Source organism: Silurus aristotelis (assembly GCF_946808225.1).
Source record: "Silurus aristotelis genome assembly, chromosome: 2".
Taxonomy (NCBI): Eukaryota; Metazoa; Chordata; class Actinopteri; order Siluriformes; family Siluridae; genus Silurus; species Silurus aristotelis.
The window spans coordinates 11655918-11673427 of record NC_139575.1 but is presented as its reverse complement, the minus strand read 5'-3'; the positions used below and the strand labels follow the sequence as shown (position 1 = coordinate 11673427).

General features: G+C 38.4%; 1 protein-coding gene across 7 annotated transcripts in view; it reads left to right on the top strand.

Moving 5' to 3' along the window:
• wwc3 (WWC family member 3) overlaps positions 1 to 17510 on the top strand; it is a 51858-nt gene that overhangs the window by 15519 nt on the left and 18829 nt on the right. For all 7 annotated transcript variants that reach the window (XM_083565996.1, XM_083565994.1, XM_083565997.1 and 4 more), the window contains exons 2-5: positions 7245 to 7354; positions 8454 to 8657; positions 10281 to 10357; positions 10918 to 10997. In XM_083565996.1, the coding sequence (XP_083422122.1) occupies positions 7245 to 7354; positions 8454 to 8657; positions 10281 to 10357; positions 10918 to 10997 (471 nt within the window). The remainder of the gene's footprint in view (positions 1 to 7244; positions 7355 to 8453; positions 8658 to 10280; positions 10358 to 10917; positions 10998 to 17510) is intronic.

The following is a 17510-nucleotide window of genomic DNA, read 5'->3' as shown; positions in this document are numbered from 1 at the left end:
GATCTTACGTCTGTTCTATGCTTTGTCCCGTTCACATGCAAAGCGCCTTTCAGAACATCATACAGCATTAAGACTGAAGGCTCTTCTACCTCAAAGCTCATTGTGTGGATGCATTTGATTTTATTTGTGTGAGTTCGAGAGAGAAGGGAACATACTTTGTGTCGTTGTTAGAATGGTTGTGTTTTCAGAGTGGCCCAAAGAAACTCTGTGTATTAGTTTTACTGATTTTCCTGATTAGGTTAAGGAGATATGGTGAATGCAATTCCAGATATGCAAGCATGTGAGTAGACATGAGCTTCTCAGGCAACAATATGCTACTTGGTTAAAACTTTGATAGACAAGCTTTATCTCAGTTGTTTTTGAATTTTTTTTAATGAAATAAATATACGTCTTGTGTTTGTGAGTGAATAGTGAAACTTTACAACTGTTAAAATCTATACACATGGGGGGTGTGTGTGTGTGTGTGTGTGTGTGTGTGTGTGTGTGTGTGTGCGCAACGAACTGGGTAATTTAAGGATATAAAAATATGCTTTGACAAAATGTATAATTGTGCAGATGTAAAATCCTGTGAATCAAAGCTTTACACACACCTTTCATCCGGACAGTTGCAAACATTCAACAGAAATACTTTGTCTCTTGCAAAACTTGCCAAAGGTGTTCTTCACTTGGATATTTCTTTCTGACCAGTTCATCCCAGAGCAGTTCAGTAGGATTAAGATGCAGTGACTGGAAGGCCATTCCATGATGGATAAACTTTCTTTCGGCTTCTCCCATTAGGGGTCGCCACAGCGGATCATCCGTATTCATGATCTGCATGTTCGATTTGGCACGATTTTTTACGCTGGATGCCCTTCCTAACGCAACCCTCCCAATTTATCCGGGCACTGAGAGTGCACTGGCTTGTGCAACCCTAATGGCAGGGATTGGTCACACTCATTAATACAAACAATCGCCCCTGTAACAAAATGCTGACACTGGCCTGGACACAGGACTTCCAAAAAATGCTCTTATCCTCATAGAAAACTTCAACAGAAATTGTACAATTTCTAAGTATAGAAAGAATAACATTCACTAACTGGTGTTCAATATAACTTTAGAATGAATCAAGATAATCTGAGGAATCAAAATTTATCATTAGAATCTGAGATTTATTTTTATCATACTGCAGAAGCTTTCATTTGAACTCGTTCCAGCATTTAGTTGGAAAATGCTCCGAAGTTTTTATTTATCTTTTTAAAAAATCCGGCATGTGCCTACAGGCTCAACTGCCACACATTCCTCAGGTTCCGTGGATTTTTTTAATTCCGGTTGAAAAAACTATAAAAATGTCCGAATAAACTGACCATATAGTACACGTCTACTAAGGATGGAGCCAAGACCTGGATTAGACTCGTATGCAAAAACAGTTTTACAATTAACCTTCATTTTCTTAAAGGAGCCAGATGCTGAAATGACTACACTATATCAACAAAAGTTGGTGGACACCAGACTATAAGATTTGTATGCACTTTTATAACATACCATACCACATTATGTCCCTTTTAGCTCTTATAACAACCTCCATTCTTCTGGAAAGATGTTCCACTAGATTTTGGTGTGTTTCGTAAAGTCAGGTAATGATGTAGGCTGAGGAGTTCTGAGGTGCAGTCAGCATTCCAATTCATCATTCAGCCTAAGTAACATTAACTTCACTTCCTGTTAACAAACTGAGCCGCACACACAATGTATAGAATACCTTCGGATGTTCTAGCATTACATGTTCCTTTCACTTAAACTAGGAGACCCAAACCTGTTCCAGCATGACACAAAGCCACCTCCATGAAGACATGGGTTGGAGTGGAATATCTTGAGTGACCTGCTATAGAGCTCTCACCTCAAGCTCACTAAACACCTTTGAGATTAATTGGAACGCTGACTGCACCCCAGATCTCCTAAACCTACATCAGTTCCTGACTTTACTAACACCCTTATGGCTGAATGAGCACAAACCTTCTTAAACTCCAGAATCTAGTGGAACATCATCCCAGTAAGGAGTAGATATAAAATGGGATGATTTAAAAAAAACACCACCACATGCTTGTCTTATGGCCAGGTGTCCACAAACTTTTGTCCGTATGGTATTTGCTTTTGCGCTTGCAAATTGTTCATGTTCCCCAAAGACAAGTTCACTTCCTTTTTTCTTTCTTAGAAAGATATTTGCATTTCCTTATTCCTTTTGTCTCAAATCGTGCTGTGAGAATGCTACAGCGATCGCCTCGCAGAAGTCTTTTGCAAGAGAACACAACTGCTTTTATGAGACACAATTTTCTGGGCATAGTATATTCCTGAGGAAATGTATGAAAAATGGTAAGGGGAAAAACAAAAATTTTTTAAAATATACATTCTCCCCCCAGGTCATCTTTTTCTCCATCGCCATCGCCACAGAATCCTCTATTATAGAAAATGAATCAACACTTTGTGACCAATCAGAATCAAGAATTCCACAGCGCTGTAACTCATTTCCGCAAGCCGAGGCACTGTTTAGCTAAACACATGCTTAAATTATGAGTAATTTCTGCCTTATGTTGTTGTAACTGGTCTTGTGTTTTAAAATAAACTCTTCAGGAGTGTTTTTATTTCAGTTACTCAGGCAATCCAACTCGTGTTTCTGGCATCATTGTATCTGTTGTACAAGATTTCTAAGAAATAAAAAGCTGTGGTTCAACCTCCAATGACCACTTTCATGATGAATTAAAGCAGTCAAATATTATGACAAGCAACTGAAGTCTTGCTAATCGTGTCCCTGCGAAGTCCAGGTGAAGACGTCTGCGTCTGGTGACTGTTGTGTAGCGGAGCTCCTTCTGCACAGTGGTGGATAGCAGCGTGGCGTCTGCTGCACAAGAAAACGTCAATCTAGAAGAGAAAAGTGCTTTGAAATATAATAGCATTAGATTGGAGTGACTAGACAGGGTTGGGTATAAAGACCCAGGCTGTTATGTCTGACCGCTAATCTCTGTTGCTTTTTCGAATTAATGGAATAGCCATGCATCTGTTTTGAATTGCGTCGACTGCATGCCACGTTCCATTGACCTTTCTCCGCCATGATGGTCAGAGGTCAGATGTCACAAGCCATATCACTCAGAAATGTAGCGCAGACACATTTTTCTAAGGCCGGCTAAAGAGCCGAGCGTATCACTTTCTCTTTGACTAGAGACACTGAGGTCAATGCGCTCAGAGTTTGACCCTCTTATCAGAAAACTATCTGACAAATGCGTTCAAACGCGAAAAAACCGCTACCCAGTGCTCAGTCAATGAATTGTACACCGATTTGCAGAATAAAATCTAATTGAAATCTCTCTGTTAATGCCAGGGTATGAGGTAGATAAAAGAAAAAGAGCCGTTTATACGCAAGTGGGTTTTGTGGATTGCCTCTGCAACCAGGCACATGGGATTTGAAACAAACTGTGTAAACAAAAAAATGTCAGTTTCAATTGGAGCCTGTTTACATCTACATTGGTGAATCATGGGAATATCCAGCACTTTACAGCCTTCAGGCAGCAAGTCTGCAGCTGAAAAAGATTTACTCTAAACCTGACCGATAAAATCACTGCAATATCTTAAACTGCGCTGTACTTCTGTCACTTACTTAATGGTGCTATGTAAGTTCTTTTTCTTTTTTTTCTCTCTTTCTTTTACAAGTTATCTTTCTGTCTTTCTGTTTCATTTGAAGAGACGGTAGAAATATCGATCTGGTTAATATTTCTATCATCATCAGTCCAACTGCCATCTTAATGACACGTGTGGGAGTTAATAACACTCAATAATAGCAACACTTGAAATGCACAGCACGCCTTTTTCCCAAGAGGCTTCACTGAGTTGTATTGATGTTCCATTAACAAAGTTTGAACCGTATTCTCTGGTTACACAATTCTATTAATTCCAAGATGTAATTCTATAAACCATGCGCATGATTAGCAATATCTCTGAAGAACATTAATATTTTTGGCCTTTTGCACACGTCCTTTAACAGAGCGACTTACAGAAGTGCTTCAATAATAAGTACATTCTAATGCTGGTTCATTTGGACACCAAGAATACCATCTAAAGTCTGAATCTCCGGGGGGTGTTATTAAAAGTCTTTAGGTGTTATTTAAAGACTGCTAGAGATTGATCGGTTTGGACATAAAGTGGACGTCCATTCCACCACCTTGGTGCCAGGACAGAGAAGAGTCTGGAAGTATGTCTTTCTTCTAACCTTCCTGGTGGAGGATCGGAGCGTGTGGGGTGTTAGAGGGGGGCAGGACCCATTTTGGCTTTTTCATTTGCTGGTTTGGGAAAACCTTTATAGGTAGGTCTTATAAAATGTATCTTCTGTGAGGAAGTCACACACTCGTTCACCTCTCGTGAAATTCCTTTTGGGGCGAATAAAATGATATATCTGCCAAATTGCCTATCACAGCACCACTATTCAAATGTAGAGGACCCATGCTCTCATGCATGAGTACTAGAGTGGGAAGATGGCATGTTTCTCTAAGTGTGTTACCCTGCCCTGGGTTGTAGACTCTACAGCCAAATGTTTGTGGACCATTAACTGACCATCTCACCCATGTGTTTTCCAGTTCCTCCCCAGAGTGTTCGTTAGTGTTGAGGTCAGAGCCATGTGCAGAACACTTGGCTTCTCAAACTATGTCTCTATTGAGCTTGCTTTGTGCACAGGTTCATTGTCATGCTGGAGAATATGTGGCCCCTTATTTCCAGTGAAGAGAAAATGTTGGCAATTCTACATTGCTACAAAGACATTTCTGGACAATTTTTCACTTTCAGGTTCGTCTCAACAGTTTCAGGTGTCTGGAAAAAATTTGCCCATATAGTGTAATGTGAGGTGCAGTTAGAAGAGGTGCGGTTGACTGGCTTTGTATGTTTCACAGGAAGCAATTGAACGGTAGCACTCCTTCTCTTCTTAGTTTTAAGTCCTGGCCACAGTTGCCAGATCTGCATGAACGAAGCATAACAAATTACCTAGTAAAAGATGCCGTTTTCCGAAATGATCCTTTTATTAACCAAGGTTTTAATTCAAATTTGTATAGAAATGTAGTATTTTATTAGAAATTCCATAAATACTGTACATCTAAAAAAATTATCTGGCAGCAAATGTACATAGCTCAATTCAGCAGGTAAATGAAAAACCTGGCAACACTGGTTATAAAGTGTAACACAATTGGCACCAATTTACACCAGGTTTTAGGAGACAGACAAAAGTGTGTAAAATATTGTGCAATCCAAAAGTTTTATGGTTTTATTCATTTCTCCTCCCTTTTTTTTGTGTAGACGTTCTACTTTTCTGATGCTCCCGCAAACTGATACGTACAAAACAGAAAAGTGTGTTTTTTTTTTTTTTTTGCGTGTTGCCACATGGATAGCTCTCGATTTGCATGTTACCCCAGAATGTAATCATGTATAAAAGCAGAGTGTGATGTATATGATGAATAAACACTGGATAATAATTTAAAATGGTTTAATGGTATGAGAGATTTGGGCGGGGGCACTTTGTGTGCGCAACACTAAATCTGGTCCAAATTATAAAGGCAATGGGAGGCGATGTTCTGTCATTCTGGAATATGGATTGTTTCTTGTGCAGCCTGTAAAGAGAATATTTCACTTCCGAATGCTGTGTTCTTCTGAAATAGATCTGACCGGATATAATAATAAAAAAAGTCTGGTGCAGATAAAATATTCGGTGATGTCTTAGATGCTTAGATTACTAATGATTTTATCTCATATGTTTAGATCAATGAACCATTCCTAATCTTCTAATAATCTCATTCTCGGATTATCACAATCCACTGGGCAAAATAGTTTTGAGTTTTAAAGGATACAGTAAAAATAATGTCAGTCAAACCCAAAAATGTGCAGTTTTCCCTGCGCCAAATGCACATTTGATTACTACCTTATTATATAACTAATATCTGTTTACCAGTGTTGAAGCAGTTGCTTTTGTTTTCTGACATTAGAATGTTTAACACAAGATTTTCATCCAGTAGAGCTTTAATTAGGCTGAATGGATGTTTAAAAGCAAGTGCGCTAACATGTCTGCAATGTTTTATTCCTAGGAAAACAAAAAAAGTAAAACTAATTTTGTTTAATAAACCATTTCATGTTGAATACAGAATAAATTTGTGCTCATGTAGTTTTCATCTTCAGGCTGTTTGTATTCAGGTCAGTTGTGCTTTAAGATGGTTTGTTTTCATGTAGGTGGTGTGTGTTTAGGTGGGCTGTTTGTGTTCATGTAGGTAGAGTGTGTACAGGTAGATGGTGGTTTTTTTTTTTTTTTTTTTTTTTTTGCTCTCATTTATCACATTCTGTTTCTTGCGATCTAGCTGTACAATCTGATGAGTCTGCGAAATAACCGTGTGGCAATTATGTAACTATCACCACAGGCCTTGTTACATCTTGAAAGCACATGGGCTTTGAGTGGTGCAAGATTGAAACATTTTTCTGCCACAGACAAAACTCTTCATGCCAGTATGATTCCTTGGTTAATCAGATTTTCTTTGTTTGTTTGTTTGTTTGTTTCCTGCTCTACCACATACGATTCTGTGCTTGAGGAGAACTAGAGCAGGGAGAACACAGGAAACAGGAGGCTGTCAGTGGGAGGCACTGCAGCATGGTTTTACTGTAGAGTAACAGCACAGCCGCTCTGATGGAGACCTGCTTTGTTCTGCCTGGAATGTGTTTATGGGCAGCTTCTTCCTGCCGAGCGTGTATTACACCCATTTCTGACCCGTGGGTGAAGAGATCAGCAGCCGCTGACAGACTGAACATACATTCATTAGAGATTGTGAGGAATTTTCCAGATTTTTCAGATGCCTGTGCAGCTTTATTCCTCTAATGCCTGCAACTGTGACTCTTCTGTAGTACTCAATGAGGCTGTTTTGTAGAAGTGTTAAAGTGTGACATGGGGTTAAAAATATGTTTTCTGCTCTGGAAAAGTTTGTGCAGCCTGGGTTCACTCGGTTTTATAGAGTTTGATGTGATTCATTTTAACCAGCAGAGGTTTATTAAAAATGTGCCTATGCTTTCTGGAATAGTATTTATTTTACTTTTAAACATGCTCATGTATTTCTCTCTCTCTCTCTCTCTCTCTCTCTCTCTCTCTCTCTCTCTCTCTCTCTCTCTCTCTCTCTCTCTCTCTCTCTCTCTCTCTCTCTCTCTCTCTCTCTCTCTCTCTCTCTCTCTCTCTCTCTCTCTCTCTCTCTCGTTTGTAGGATTACTAAACCCCTGACATTCGCTGACTGTGTAGGTGATGAGCTTCCTCTGGGCTGGGAGATTGTGTATGACCAGCAGATTGGGGTTTACTACATCGACCACATAAACAGTGAGTTAAACTCTTGCACTCCTCCTTTTCCTTATAACGCACACCAGGCACCATTATTATTTTGTGTTTAATAACTTGTTCCGATTCATATTCTTTTGTGAAGTCGAGTGCAAAAGGTTGCAACTCTCATTGTTTCAAAAAAGGAAGAGTGCAGTGGAATTGCCTCACTCATCATTTTCCTCTAAAAGACAATGTTGATGTGTTCAGTTTGTCTTAACTTTTTTTTTTTAAACTTGCAAATTACTGAAGGTATATTTCAGAATTAAGCACATTAATATTAACGTTAACCCATTGTATTGCCACAGACATAATGGAAAATATTCTGTCGGTATTGCTAATATTACTAATAGGAATTGTCATCAATACATGATTATAAAACATTTACTTGGTCATATTTACTTGTCAGATATTTTGTAAAATTGTATGTTTTATAATTGATTGATTGATTGATTCATCCATTCATTCATCCACCCATCCATACATTTACATTTGGCAGACGCCTTTATCTAGTGACACATTTATCTCATTTATACACCCAGGATCTGAACTCATGACTTTTCGATCAGTATTTCAACATCTACCACTACACACTTTTATCTATCCATCCATATATCCATCCGTTCTTAGATCTATCTATATCTATCTAAGGCTGTAAAGTGCCTACAAAAACCACAACAACTGGGTTGATTCATTCCTACTATTTTTCTATATTGTGTGTGTGTGTGTGTGTGTGTGTGTGTGTGTGTGTGTGTGTGTGTGTGTGTGTGTGTGTGTGTGTGTATGTTTGTTCTATTTTCATCCCTATGTACTTTTTTTTTTATTAGTTTGTGTGGCAAATGGAGCAATTGCAAAAAAAAAATCCCTGTCAGAGTAATTGTGTTTTGCTAATTAAATACTTTCTGATTTTGAAGCAGTATTCCAACAGTAAAAGTTTGTTCTAGCAGTCCTGTCGGAACTGAGCAAAAAAAATTGATTTAAGTACTAATCACTCATTCCCCTGACATTATTTGCGATCAAGATTGCACAACAAGCAGCTATTTATTAGTATGGTTATATTTTTCTGGTATTCACACACATCCCACTGCTGCTGTTTTCACAGAAACCACGCAGATTGAGAACCCACGGACGCAATGGCGCCAAGAGCAGGAGCGCATGCTGAAGGAGTATCTGGTGGTGGCACAGGAGGCCCTCAATGCCAAGAAGGAGATGTACCTGATCAAGCAGCAGAGGCTGGAGCTGGCGCAGCAGGAGATGCAGCTCTTCAACCAGCTTAGCCAGGACGACAACCGCTCCATCACCAGCTGTGAGATCACACACACTCAAACTGACTCATTCTCTCTCTCTCACACACACATACACACAGCCGGTTGTATTGTGGGCGTATTTAATTTAAGACCTCTATAACTCATTGACTGGTAGAGCTCGTCCGTTTCCTCACCTCGACTTCTCTGACCTCCTCCCTTCCTCTCTTTCTTTCTCCCACCTCTTCACTGAGTGCCTCTCTCACTGCACCAGTAGACCCCTCCTCCCCCCCCTCCCCTCCTCCTCCTCCTTTCCCGCTTGCCTTCGTTTTTTTTTCTTCATTCAACAGTTGCCCTACATTCCTTCTTTTTTTTTAAGTGAATAATGCATGTAAAAATGATGCATTGTCCTCTTATTCTATACAACCTTTTCTTTTCTTATATTTTTTACAGCTTCTTATACACTGAAAATCAACATAGTAATCAGAATATGTATTTTGCTGAATATTGGATTTATTATTAATGTCAGTAAAGAACATAATAGGTATATAGCATTTTTGTATAATTCTTTGAATTGAAATAGACAGATTCTTCAATTATCATTGAACAAATGATAAATGACCTCAACTAATAAATGAAAGACCTTGTGCTCTTTAATGCAGCTAAGCTCCCACATATTGTAGTCATCTGTGGTGCAGTTGTAGGACACAATATTTAATACTGAACAGGCTTTTTTATAATCCCCCTGGTACATGATTGACCCTGTTAACACTTGATCTATTTATGCATCTCGAGCATCAGAATCATACCCATATCAGAGATTATCCACATTACCGTACAGGTATAAATAAACCCAAGCTGCACTTAAAATGGATTCTGATCTGTTTATACAAAACTACGTCTAGAGATGCTTTTTACACCGATGTTAGGCATCTGTGAGTGCATCCGCCTCATCAAGCCACATTCGACAAGCAAAACTCTTTGTAACGAACTGTTTTGTGCCACATGTTCATTGGGATTAGTGAGAAGGTGTTGTTTTTTTTCCTTTCTCATTTTTCAGCTCCCCTGACCAGGGATAATCATGGATACTTGTTTCATAGATGAAAAGTTTAAGGTGTTCTTCAATCAAATGAAATAATGTAGCATTGGCAAATGGCTGTGATTTTATATGAGGAATGAACTTTTTTTTTTAATGCTTTTATTTATTTATTTTATTTATTTTTGGGGAAATAACACTTAAATAAAACTTTATATATGTGAAACACATGGAAAGATGGTGGTGAAATGTAATCATTTGATTTTCGCACACCGCGGATTTCAGTCAGTGTAATCATAGATGCATTTGATTTACCATCTTTAATGTTTAAAGCTTATCAGGATTCAAACGGCATCATAAACACCTAGGTCTGGTGTTCCTCAAGTTTCTAAATATGGTCACTGTACAAACGGTTTACATATGACAAGTATGCACTTCAACTGCAGAAGGAGAAAAAAGAAAAATAAGCACAAAAGCTCTTTAATCATAGGACACTGTATCCTCTTGCTTTGTTCTTTCTGCATTTGTGTGACAGCCAGAGTACGATGGAGTACAATTTCAGTGCTTGCATTTTTTCATTCATGTTTTGCCACTAAGCCTGTTGATCTCTTTGACTGACTTACTCTTTCTTTTCTTTCCTTTCTTGCAGCACACTCTGGCTCTTCTTCCAATGCAAAATATGACCCTGACCAAATCAAAGCGGAAATCGCCTGTAGGCGGGACCGGGTAAGTCATTTTCCTTGGAGAACAATGCTTCAGACGTCACCCCTAGGAGGGGCCTGCTTGGGAAGATCTTGGGGTCCTGTTTGTATGAATGTGTGTGTGTTGGGGACACCTTTAGAAGGAATAGCCGACTCAGGTTTCCCTGGCTTGAACAAGCTCCATCACATATACCCTAACAAACAGTAACTCTTTAAGTAGCCAACTTGCTCAAGTAACACACATTTACTTTGTACTTTAGTGCTTGAATACAGATCACTTTGGAGAGCTAGGGTACTGTAGGAATGTGTTTTGAAGGGTGTGTGTATGTGTGGGCAGGGCCTTTTCCTTTTCCGTGTGTGTGTGTGTGTGTGTGTGTGTGTGTGTGTGTGTGTGTGTGTGTGTGTGTGTGTGTGTGTGTGTGTGTGTAGGGGTGTTGATGTGAGACCTTTTTGTTTAGTGATGACTCTGCTTCCCAAGATCGCCATCGCGCCCCCCCCCCCCCCTTTATTGACAGAAGTATACTATTTATTTTTTTTGTGTTTGTATATGTATGTGTATTAAAATTCCTGCTGTTGTGTTTCCAGCTTTCTAGGCTCAAACAGGAGCTGGCCCAAATGAGACAGGAGCTTCAATTCAAAGAAATGGGAGTAGAAACACTACAAGAGTGAGTTTTACACATACACATGCATGTGGAAAGTAAAATACAAGTCAAAGCAATTCTTCCCTATTTAAGGATTTTAGCATCAGACTTCATAATGTATTAATTTGGCAGTTGCATCTATTTAAAGAGCTGAACAAGTCATAAATGAAACGACTAGCCATTGTTTTGGTTGTCTGGACACCTCACAGACTTGGCTACAAAGTACATGATTCTTATCCTATTCTAATGCAGGAGATCATCGTTTGCCAAATCACAAGCTATGATATTTAAAATCAGAGCTTTTTTTTTTTTATTTACATTTTTTATTTTTTATTTTCTTTTGATATGTTGAAACAGAAGGTTCACTAAGAGTTGTGCTAAAGGAAGAGTGAAATGGCAGCTCTGGAGTGCTTCTGAAAAGATAAGCAAATAAAGTTTGGTTTTTTTTTTTTTTTTTTTTTTTTTTTTTTTTTAACAAAACCAATGTTTTTATTTTTAACCATGCTATAATGTGTGGCTAAACAAGCAGTGGAATTCACAATCAAAACTTTTGCCCAAGTCGATAAGTATAAGGGTTTCATTTTCTGGTTGTTGAACCTAATAGTCTTTAACTATGAATTGCCTAAAATGTTTATATATTTATTTCATTATGAGTGCCTGGTCTACAGATTTGCCCACCCCTGAAGGCTATAGGTATAAGATCCTTTGTAACAAAAACCCAATAGCAGCTTTATGACCTGAAATCTAAAGCCACGACCAACAACAAAAAGCCACTACCACTGACCTCGCACTTCCTGAAGAATCCATGATTGGCAGTATTAGAGGCTGCCCGATTGTAGATTTTACCGATGCCAATAGCTAGGATTCATGAACTAAACACGGACTAATGAACTAAGACTTAAAAGCCGAAAGCCTGAATGTCTGTTTATATCCTAAAATCTGTGTGAAGGCTAATGAACCACATGCGTTATGTTTGAATTTGAACAAGTTTACATACAGCAGATAGCTGTCTTGTAGGGGCATATTGTTCCGCTTTGATTTGGTATGTTAAGTGTGCACCTCACTGGAAATTACTGCTAGTCATCCGTATGGTGCAATACCAGTCCAAACAGTGGAGGCATTGTAACAAAATGTGATGCAATGTCAGAAGCAGGCTGAACAAACCAAGACTGTCTTAAATGTCATTTAATGTTAGTATATTATGCACAGAACCCAGATAAAATATGTCCTAAGTACACCAGTATCTTCTAAAGTCATAGTCTACATTCTATTTATTTTACAGACCAGTTTATATGCTCATGAGAAGTGACCGTATTTCAATTTTAGCTGTTATTCTGACATCACGGTTAGAGTGGGGAATAAAAAGCAAAGCTGTCAGTCAAACTAAGAGAGATTTTATATATATATATATATATATATATATATATATATATATATATATATATATATATATATATATATATAATAATATATATATACAGTGAGGAAAATAAGTATTTGAACACCCTGCTATTTTGCAAGTTCTCCCACTTAGAAATCATGGAGGGGTCTGAAATTGTCATCGTAGGTGCATGTCCACTGTGAGAGACATAATCTAAAAAAAAAAATCCAGAAATCACAATGTATGATTTTTTAACTATTTATTTGTATGATACAGCTGCAAATAAGTATTTGAACACCTGAGAAAGTCAATGTTAATATTTGGTACAGTAGCCTTTGTTTGCAATTACAGAGGTCAAATGTTTCCTGTAGTTTTTCACCAGGTTTGCACACACTGCAGGGGGGATTTTGGCCCACTCCTCCACACAGATCTTCTCTAGATCAGTCAGGTTTCTGGCCTGTCGCTGAGAAACACGGAGTTTGAGCTCCCTCCAAAGATTCTCTATTGGGTTTAGGTCTGGAGACTGGCTAGGCCATGCCAGAACCTTAATATGATTCTTACAGAGCCACTCCTTGGTTATCCTGGCTGTGTGCTCGGGTCATTGTCATGTTGGAAGACCCAGCCTCGACCCATCTTCAATGCTCTAACTGAGGGAAGGAGGTTGTTCCCCAAAATTTCGCAATACATGGCCCTGGTCATCCTCTCCTTAATACAGTGCCGTTCGCCCTGTCCCATGTGCAGAAAAACACCCCCAAAGCATGATGCTACCACCCCCATGCTTCACAGTAGGGATGGTGTTCTTGGGATGGTACTCATTATTCTTCTTCCTCCAAACACGTTTAGTGGAATTATGACCCAAAAGTTCTATTTTGGTCTCATCTGACCACATGACTTTCTCCCATGACTCCTCTGGATCATCCAAATGGTCATTGGCAAACTTAAGACGTGCCTGGACATGTGCTGGTTTAAGCAGGGGAACCTTCCGTGCCATGCATGATTTCAAACCATGACGTCTTAGTGTATTACCAACAGTAACCTTGGAAACAGTGGTCCCAGCTCTTTTCAGGTCATTGACCAGCTCCTCCCGTGTAGTTCTGGGCTGATTTCTCACCTTCCTTAGGATCATTGAGACCCCACGAGGTGAGATCTTGCATGGAGCCCCAGTCCGAGGGAGATTGACAGTCATGTTTAGCTTCTTCCATTTTCTAATGATTGCTCCAACAGTGGACCTTTTTTCACCAAGCTGCTTGGCAATTTCCCCGTAGCCTTTCCAGCCTTGTGGAGGTGTACAATTTTGTCTCTAGTGTCTTTGGACAGCTCTTTGGTCTTGGCCATGTTAGTAGTTGGATTCTTACTGATTGTATGGGGTGGACAGGTGTCTTTATGCAGCTAACGACCTCAAACAGGTGCATCTCATTTAGGATAATAAATGTAGTGGAGGTGGACATTTTAAAGGCAGACTTACAGGTCTTTGAGGGTCAGAATTCTAGCTGATAGGCAGGTGTTCAAATACTTATTTGCAGCTGTATCATACAAATAAATAGTTTAAAAATCATATATTGTGATTTCTGGATTTTTTTTTTTTAGATAATGTCTCTCACAGTGGACATGCACCTACGATGACAATTTCAGACCCCTCCATGATTTCTAAGTGGGAGAACTTGCAAAATAGCAGGGTGTTCAAATACTTATTTTTCTCACTGTATGTATATATATATATATATATATATATATATATATATATATATATATATATATATATATATATATATATATATATATATATATATATATACACACACACACACACACAAGGGAAATGAGTTAAAATGCACAGCAGCACGGAACACTTACTGGCAAATAAAATAGTATACCATATTAAAATATACCATATGTTTAACATCAATGTATATTCAAGCAACAGGGCAATCTGTAAGTTCTCAGTTGTATCGCTTGTTGCACTAAACGCTAACTGAGACGTGCTCTGTCTGAGGAGAACCTTTACATGCCAGAATAATTAGATTGTTGGGATCAGAATCAGCAACACTGATAAATGGAAACCTGGACATAACCCAGCAATGCAAAAGCAAACTCTCCTTGTAGCTAGCCTGACCCAATTAGCTCATAGCTGAAACATTGACACAGGACTTGCTGGTTTTCGTTGATGGGGACGAACAACATGCTACTTCACGCCATATTGTATAAAAAAAAAAGGTAAGTGCGACATCGATGTATACAGTGTTAACTCCAGTTTGGATTTTCCTAAGAGGCAATACTGTGACATGTAGACCATCTATTGGCCACATATTTTTATATGATACAAATTCACGGATAAGAGTTCATCATACTTAAATCTTGGAACACAGCAAAATGCCTGTGTGTGAATGGAAAACTGTTGGACTCCTTCTTCAGTTCATCATACATTTGCGTTATTAGATGCAACTGTTTTCTTCGTACCTTGTATTAATGTTTTCTGGTATTCTCTCACTCCATAGACACAGTACTAAATCTGCCACCAAAACAAACGTTTTGATGTTACAATGTTTTTTCTTTCTTATCTGAATTCACCAGACCTAAAATGTTGTTCCATATCTCTCTTCTGCCAGCTGTCCAACTTTTAAATCGCAGACCAAAACCACATTTACACTCCATATGGTACACGCAGTATGCATATATCTTAGAAACCAACGGGGCTAAATGTGGAAATGTGGAACTCCGACCAAGCAGCACAGACATTGCCCTCACTATCCCCCCCCCCCCCCCCGCCCTTCACTTTCTACAGTCTCTCATATTACATACAATAAAACAATTTTGACTTTTTTTTTTTTTTTTTAACAGTGCAGTTAGAGAGTACATTAAGTAATTGTAAGTATTATGCAGTTCAGTGAAGCAACAAGAGCAACAGTCACCTCAAAGTGGAGCATTCTTAAAATAGCTGCAGTGGACAGTGCCTGCTTGAAACCTCACATCTGATGGGTTTTGGGGGTCTTTAAGGGCATGTGTGTGGTGGTGGTGGGGAGTCAGTTTTTCTATGTTAGTGTGGACCAGATGTCACCACACCAAGGTTTATGGAGACATTTGGCCAGTCCTCGCTGGGAAAATATATAAAGCTTTAAAATTGGAGGTGAAAAATATATTCTTATAATATTTGGGTAGCAAAATACATTCCATACGTATAATGTTTTGTCCTGAAATGTCACACAAATAAAAGTGTATTTTTGTATGTGTGACATGGTGTTCTGGAATAGGAGACTCCACCTCAGGAAGAGGATGCACCAGTGGAGTGTAGAGAGCCAAGGCAGGAAAGAAAGAGTGTGAGTGAGTGAGAGAGAGTGAGTGAGAGAGAGAAGAGGGAGGTAGAGGAGCTTAAAAACTGTAGTTTGAAAAACAGAGATATCTGGCAGCAAATTCCTTGCTTCTTCCTGCGTCCCAGGGAGTGAGCTTATCTTTTAGATAGAGCACAACTCGAGTGGCTCCCAGAATAGCAGTTAAAAGCAGCGTTTTAAGGAAGATTGTGTTGCTGAGTTGCTATTTCGAAAAAGGGGTATCTATGGTTCTCAGTTCGGTGCATGGGAGCTTCCACAGGTCTGTGAAGCTTGCCAAAGAAGGTTCATATATATATTTGTATTATTATATATATTTTTTTTATTAATTCATTTTTATTTATTATTTTAATTTTATTTTAGTAAGGTAAATCAGCATTATCACATTTACATTTATGGCATTTAGCAGGCACCTTTGTACAGAGCGATTTGCAATAGTGATTTCAATTCTCTAATAATAAATTAATTGATATTTAGGAGAGAATATCAAAAGTATGTTTATCACATGAACACTAATGTAATTAAAATCCAATAGAACTTCTATAGCAGGAAATTTGAGAGTATTGCCCGTTTAGGGCAAATCATACATTCAGCAAATGTGTCTATAGTAGCAATTAATTCACAAGGACCTGATTAGCAGGCACGCTTACATTACTGTCAGAGTAATAGTAAATGGCTTAAAAAATATATATAAAACATCTAATCTTCTATATGTTGAAGTTTATTATAATGCGACATTTATTCAATATAAGGAAGGAATCACCAGTGGCAACACATTTCAACAAAAAGCTTTTAAAACTTGCTGGAATTAAACATGTAGAATATCAGAACATCATGCAGCTATACAAAACAATCAACTTCAATTTTATAACATTAACTTTTACTTTTACCATGACTTTAAATATGTTACTATTACAGCACAATGTGTTGTTTAAACCTTTACCGCTAGTTATTATCTTATTTCACTGGTCTTTAGATTTGATGTTTTAATCCAGACTTGTATCACTTAAACAATTAAGATTCTGCACAATGTTATATACAGCTTAAAAAAAATGGAGAATAAATTTGTATATCTGGATATCTAATCAGGCTGTAAACGCTGTACAGTCGTCCCGTCCCCCCCCCCCCCCCAGCTGTGGTTTGAGCCTAATGTGACAGCCAGACTTGTTTCCCTTCTTAATGAGAGCGTCTGGGCTTGTAACTTAGGGCTGTAATGAGTGGACTGGCTTAACCGGAGCATCCGCAAGACGGCAATAGCAGCGAAATCAGTGGTGACTCACATGTGACTAGACTGTGCATGAGGGTGCATTTCAGACCCTGAATCATATTCACATCCCGTGTACAGTTTTCCCAGGATACAAGTTTTACCAGGATCAAGAGCTTGCCGAAGATGCTATAAAAACCTTTTTATGGGGTCAAAATGGTGGGGTTATAGGGGTAAAATCACACAAATAGAATTCCAAGTGCATTAGTTTCATTTATTGTATTTAGATATTCACAGCTTTGTGTTTTTTATTTTCCCCATCGTGCATTAAAATTGTGTAGCGCACATCAAGTCTTAGCTAGGTTTTACTCAATGGATAAAAATAGATAGATGGATAATAGTAGGATAGATAAAAAAAAGAAGCTTTCATTTTGGTTCATTGCTTATATACAGGATCAATAGATCTAGTTCTGACAGCTCAGAATAATACACAGAGATATAAAGTAGTGCAAAAAGATTACATATATTTCAATAGTTTTGAGAGAGAGAGAGAGAGAGAGAGAGAGAGAAAAGAAAAGGACAGAGATTGTGCATGTGTGAATTACCAGCGTCTGTGCTCTGTCAACTGT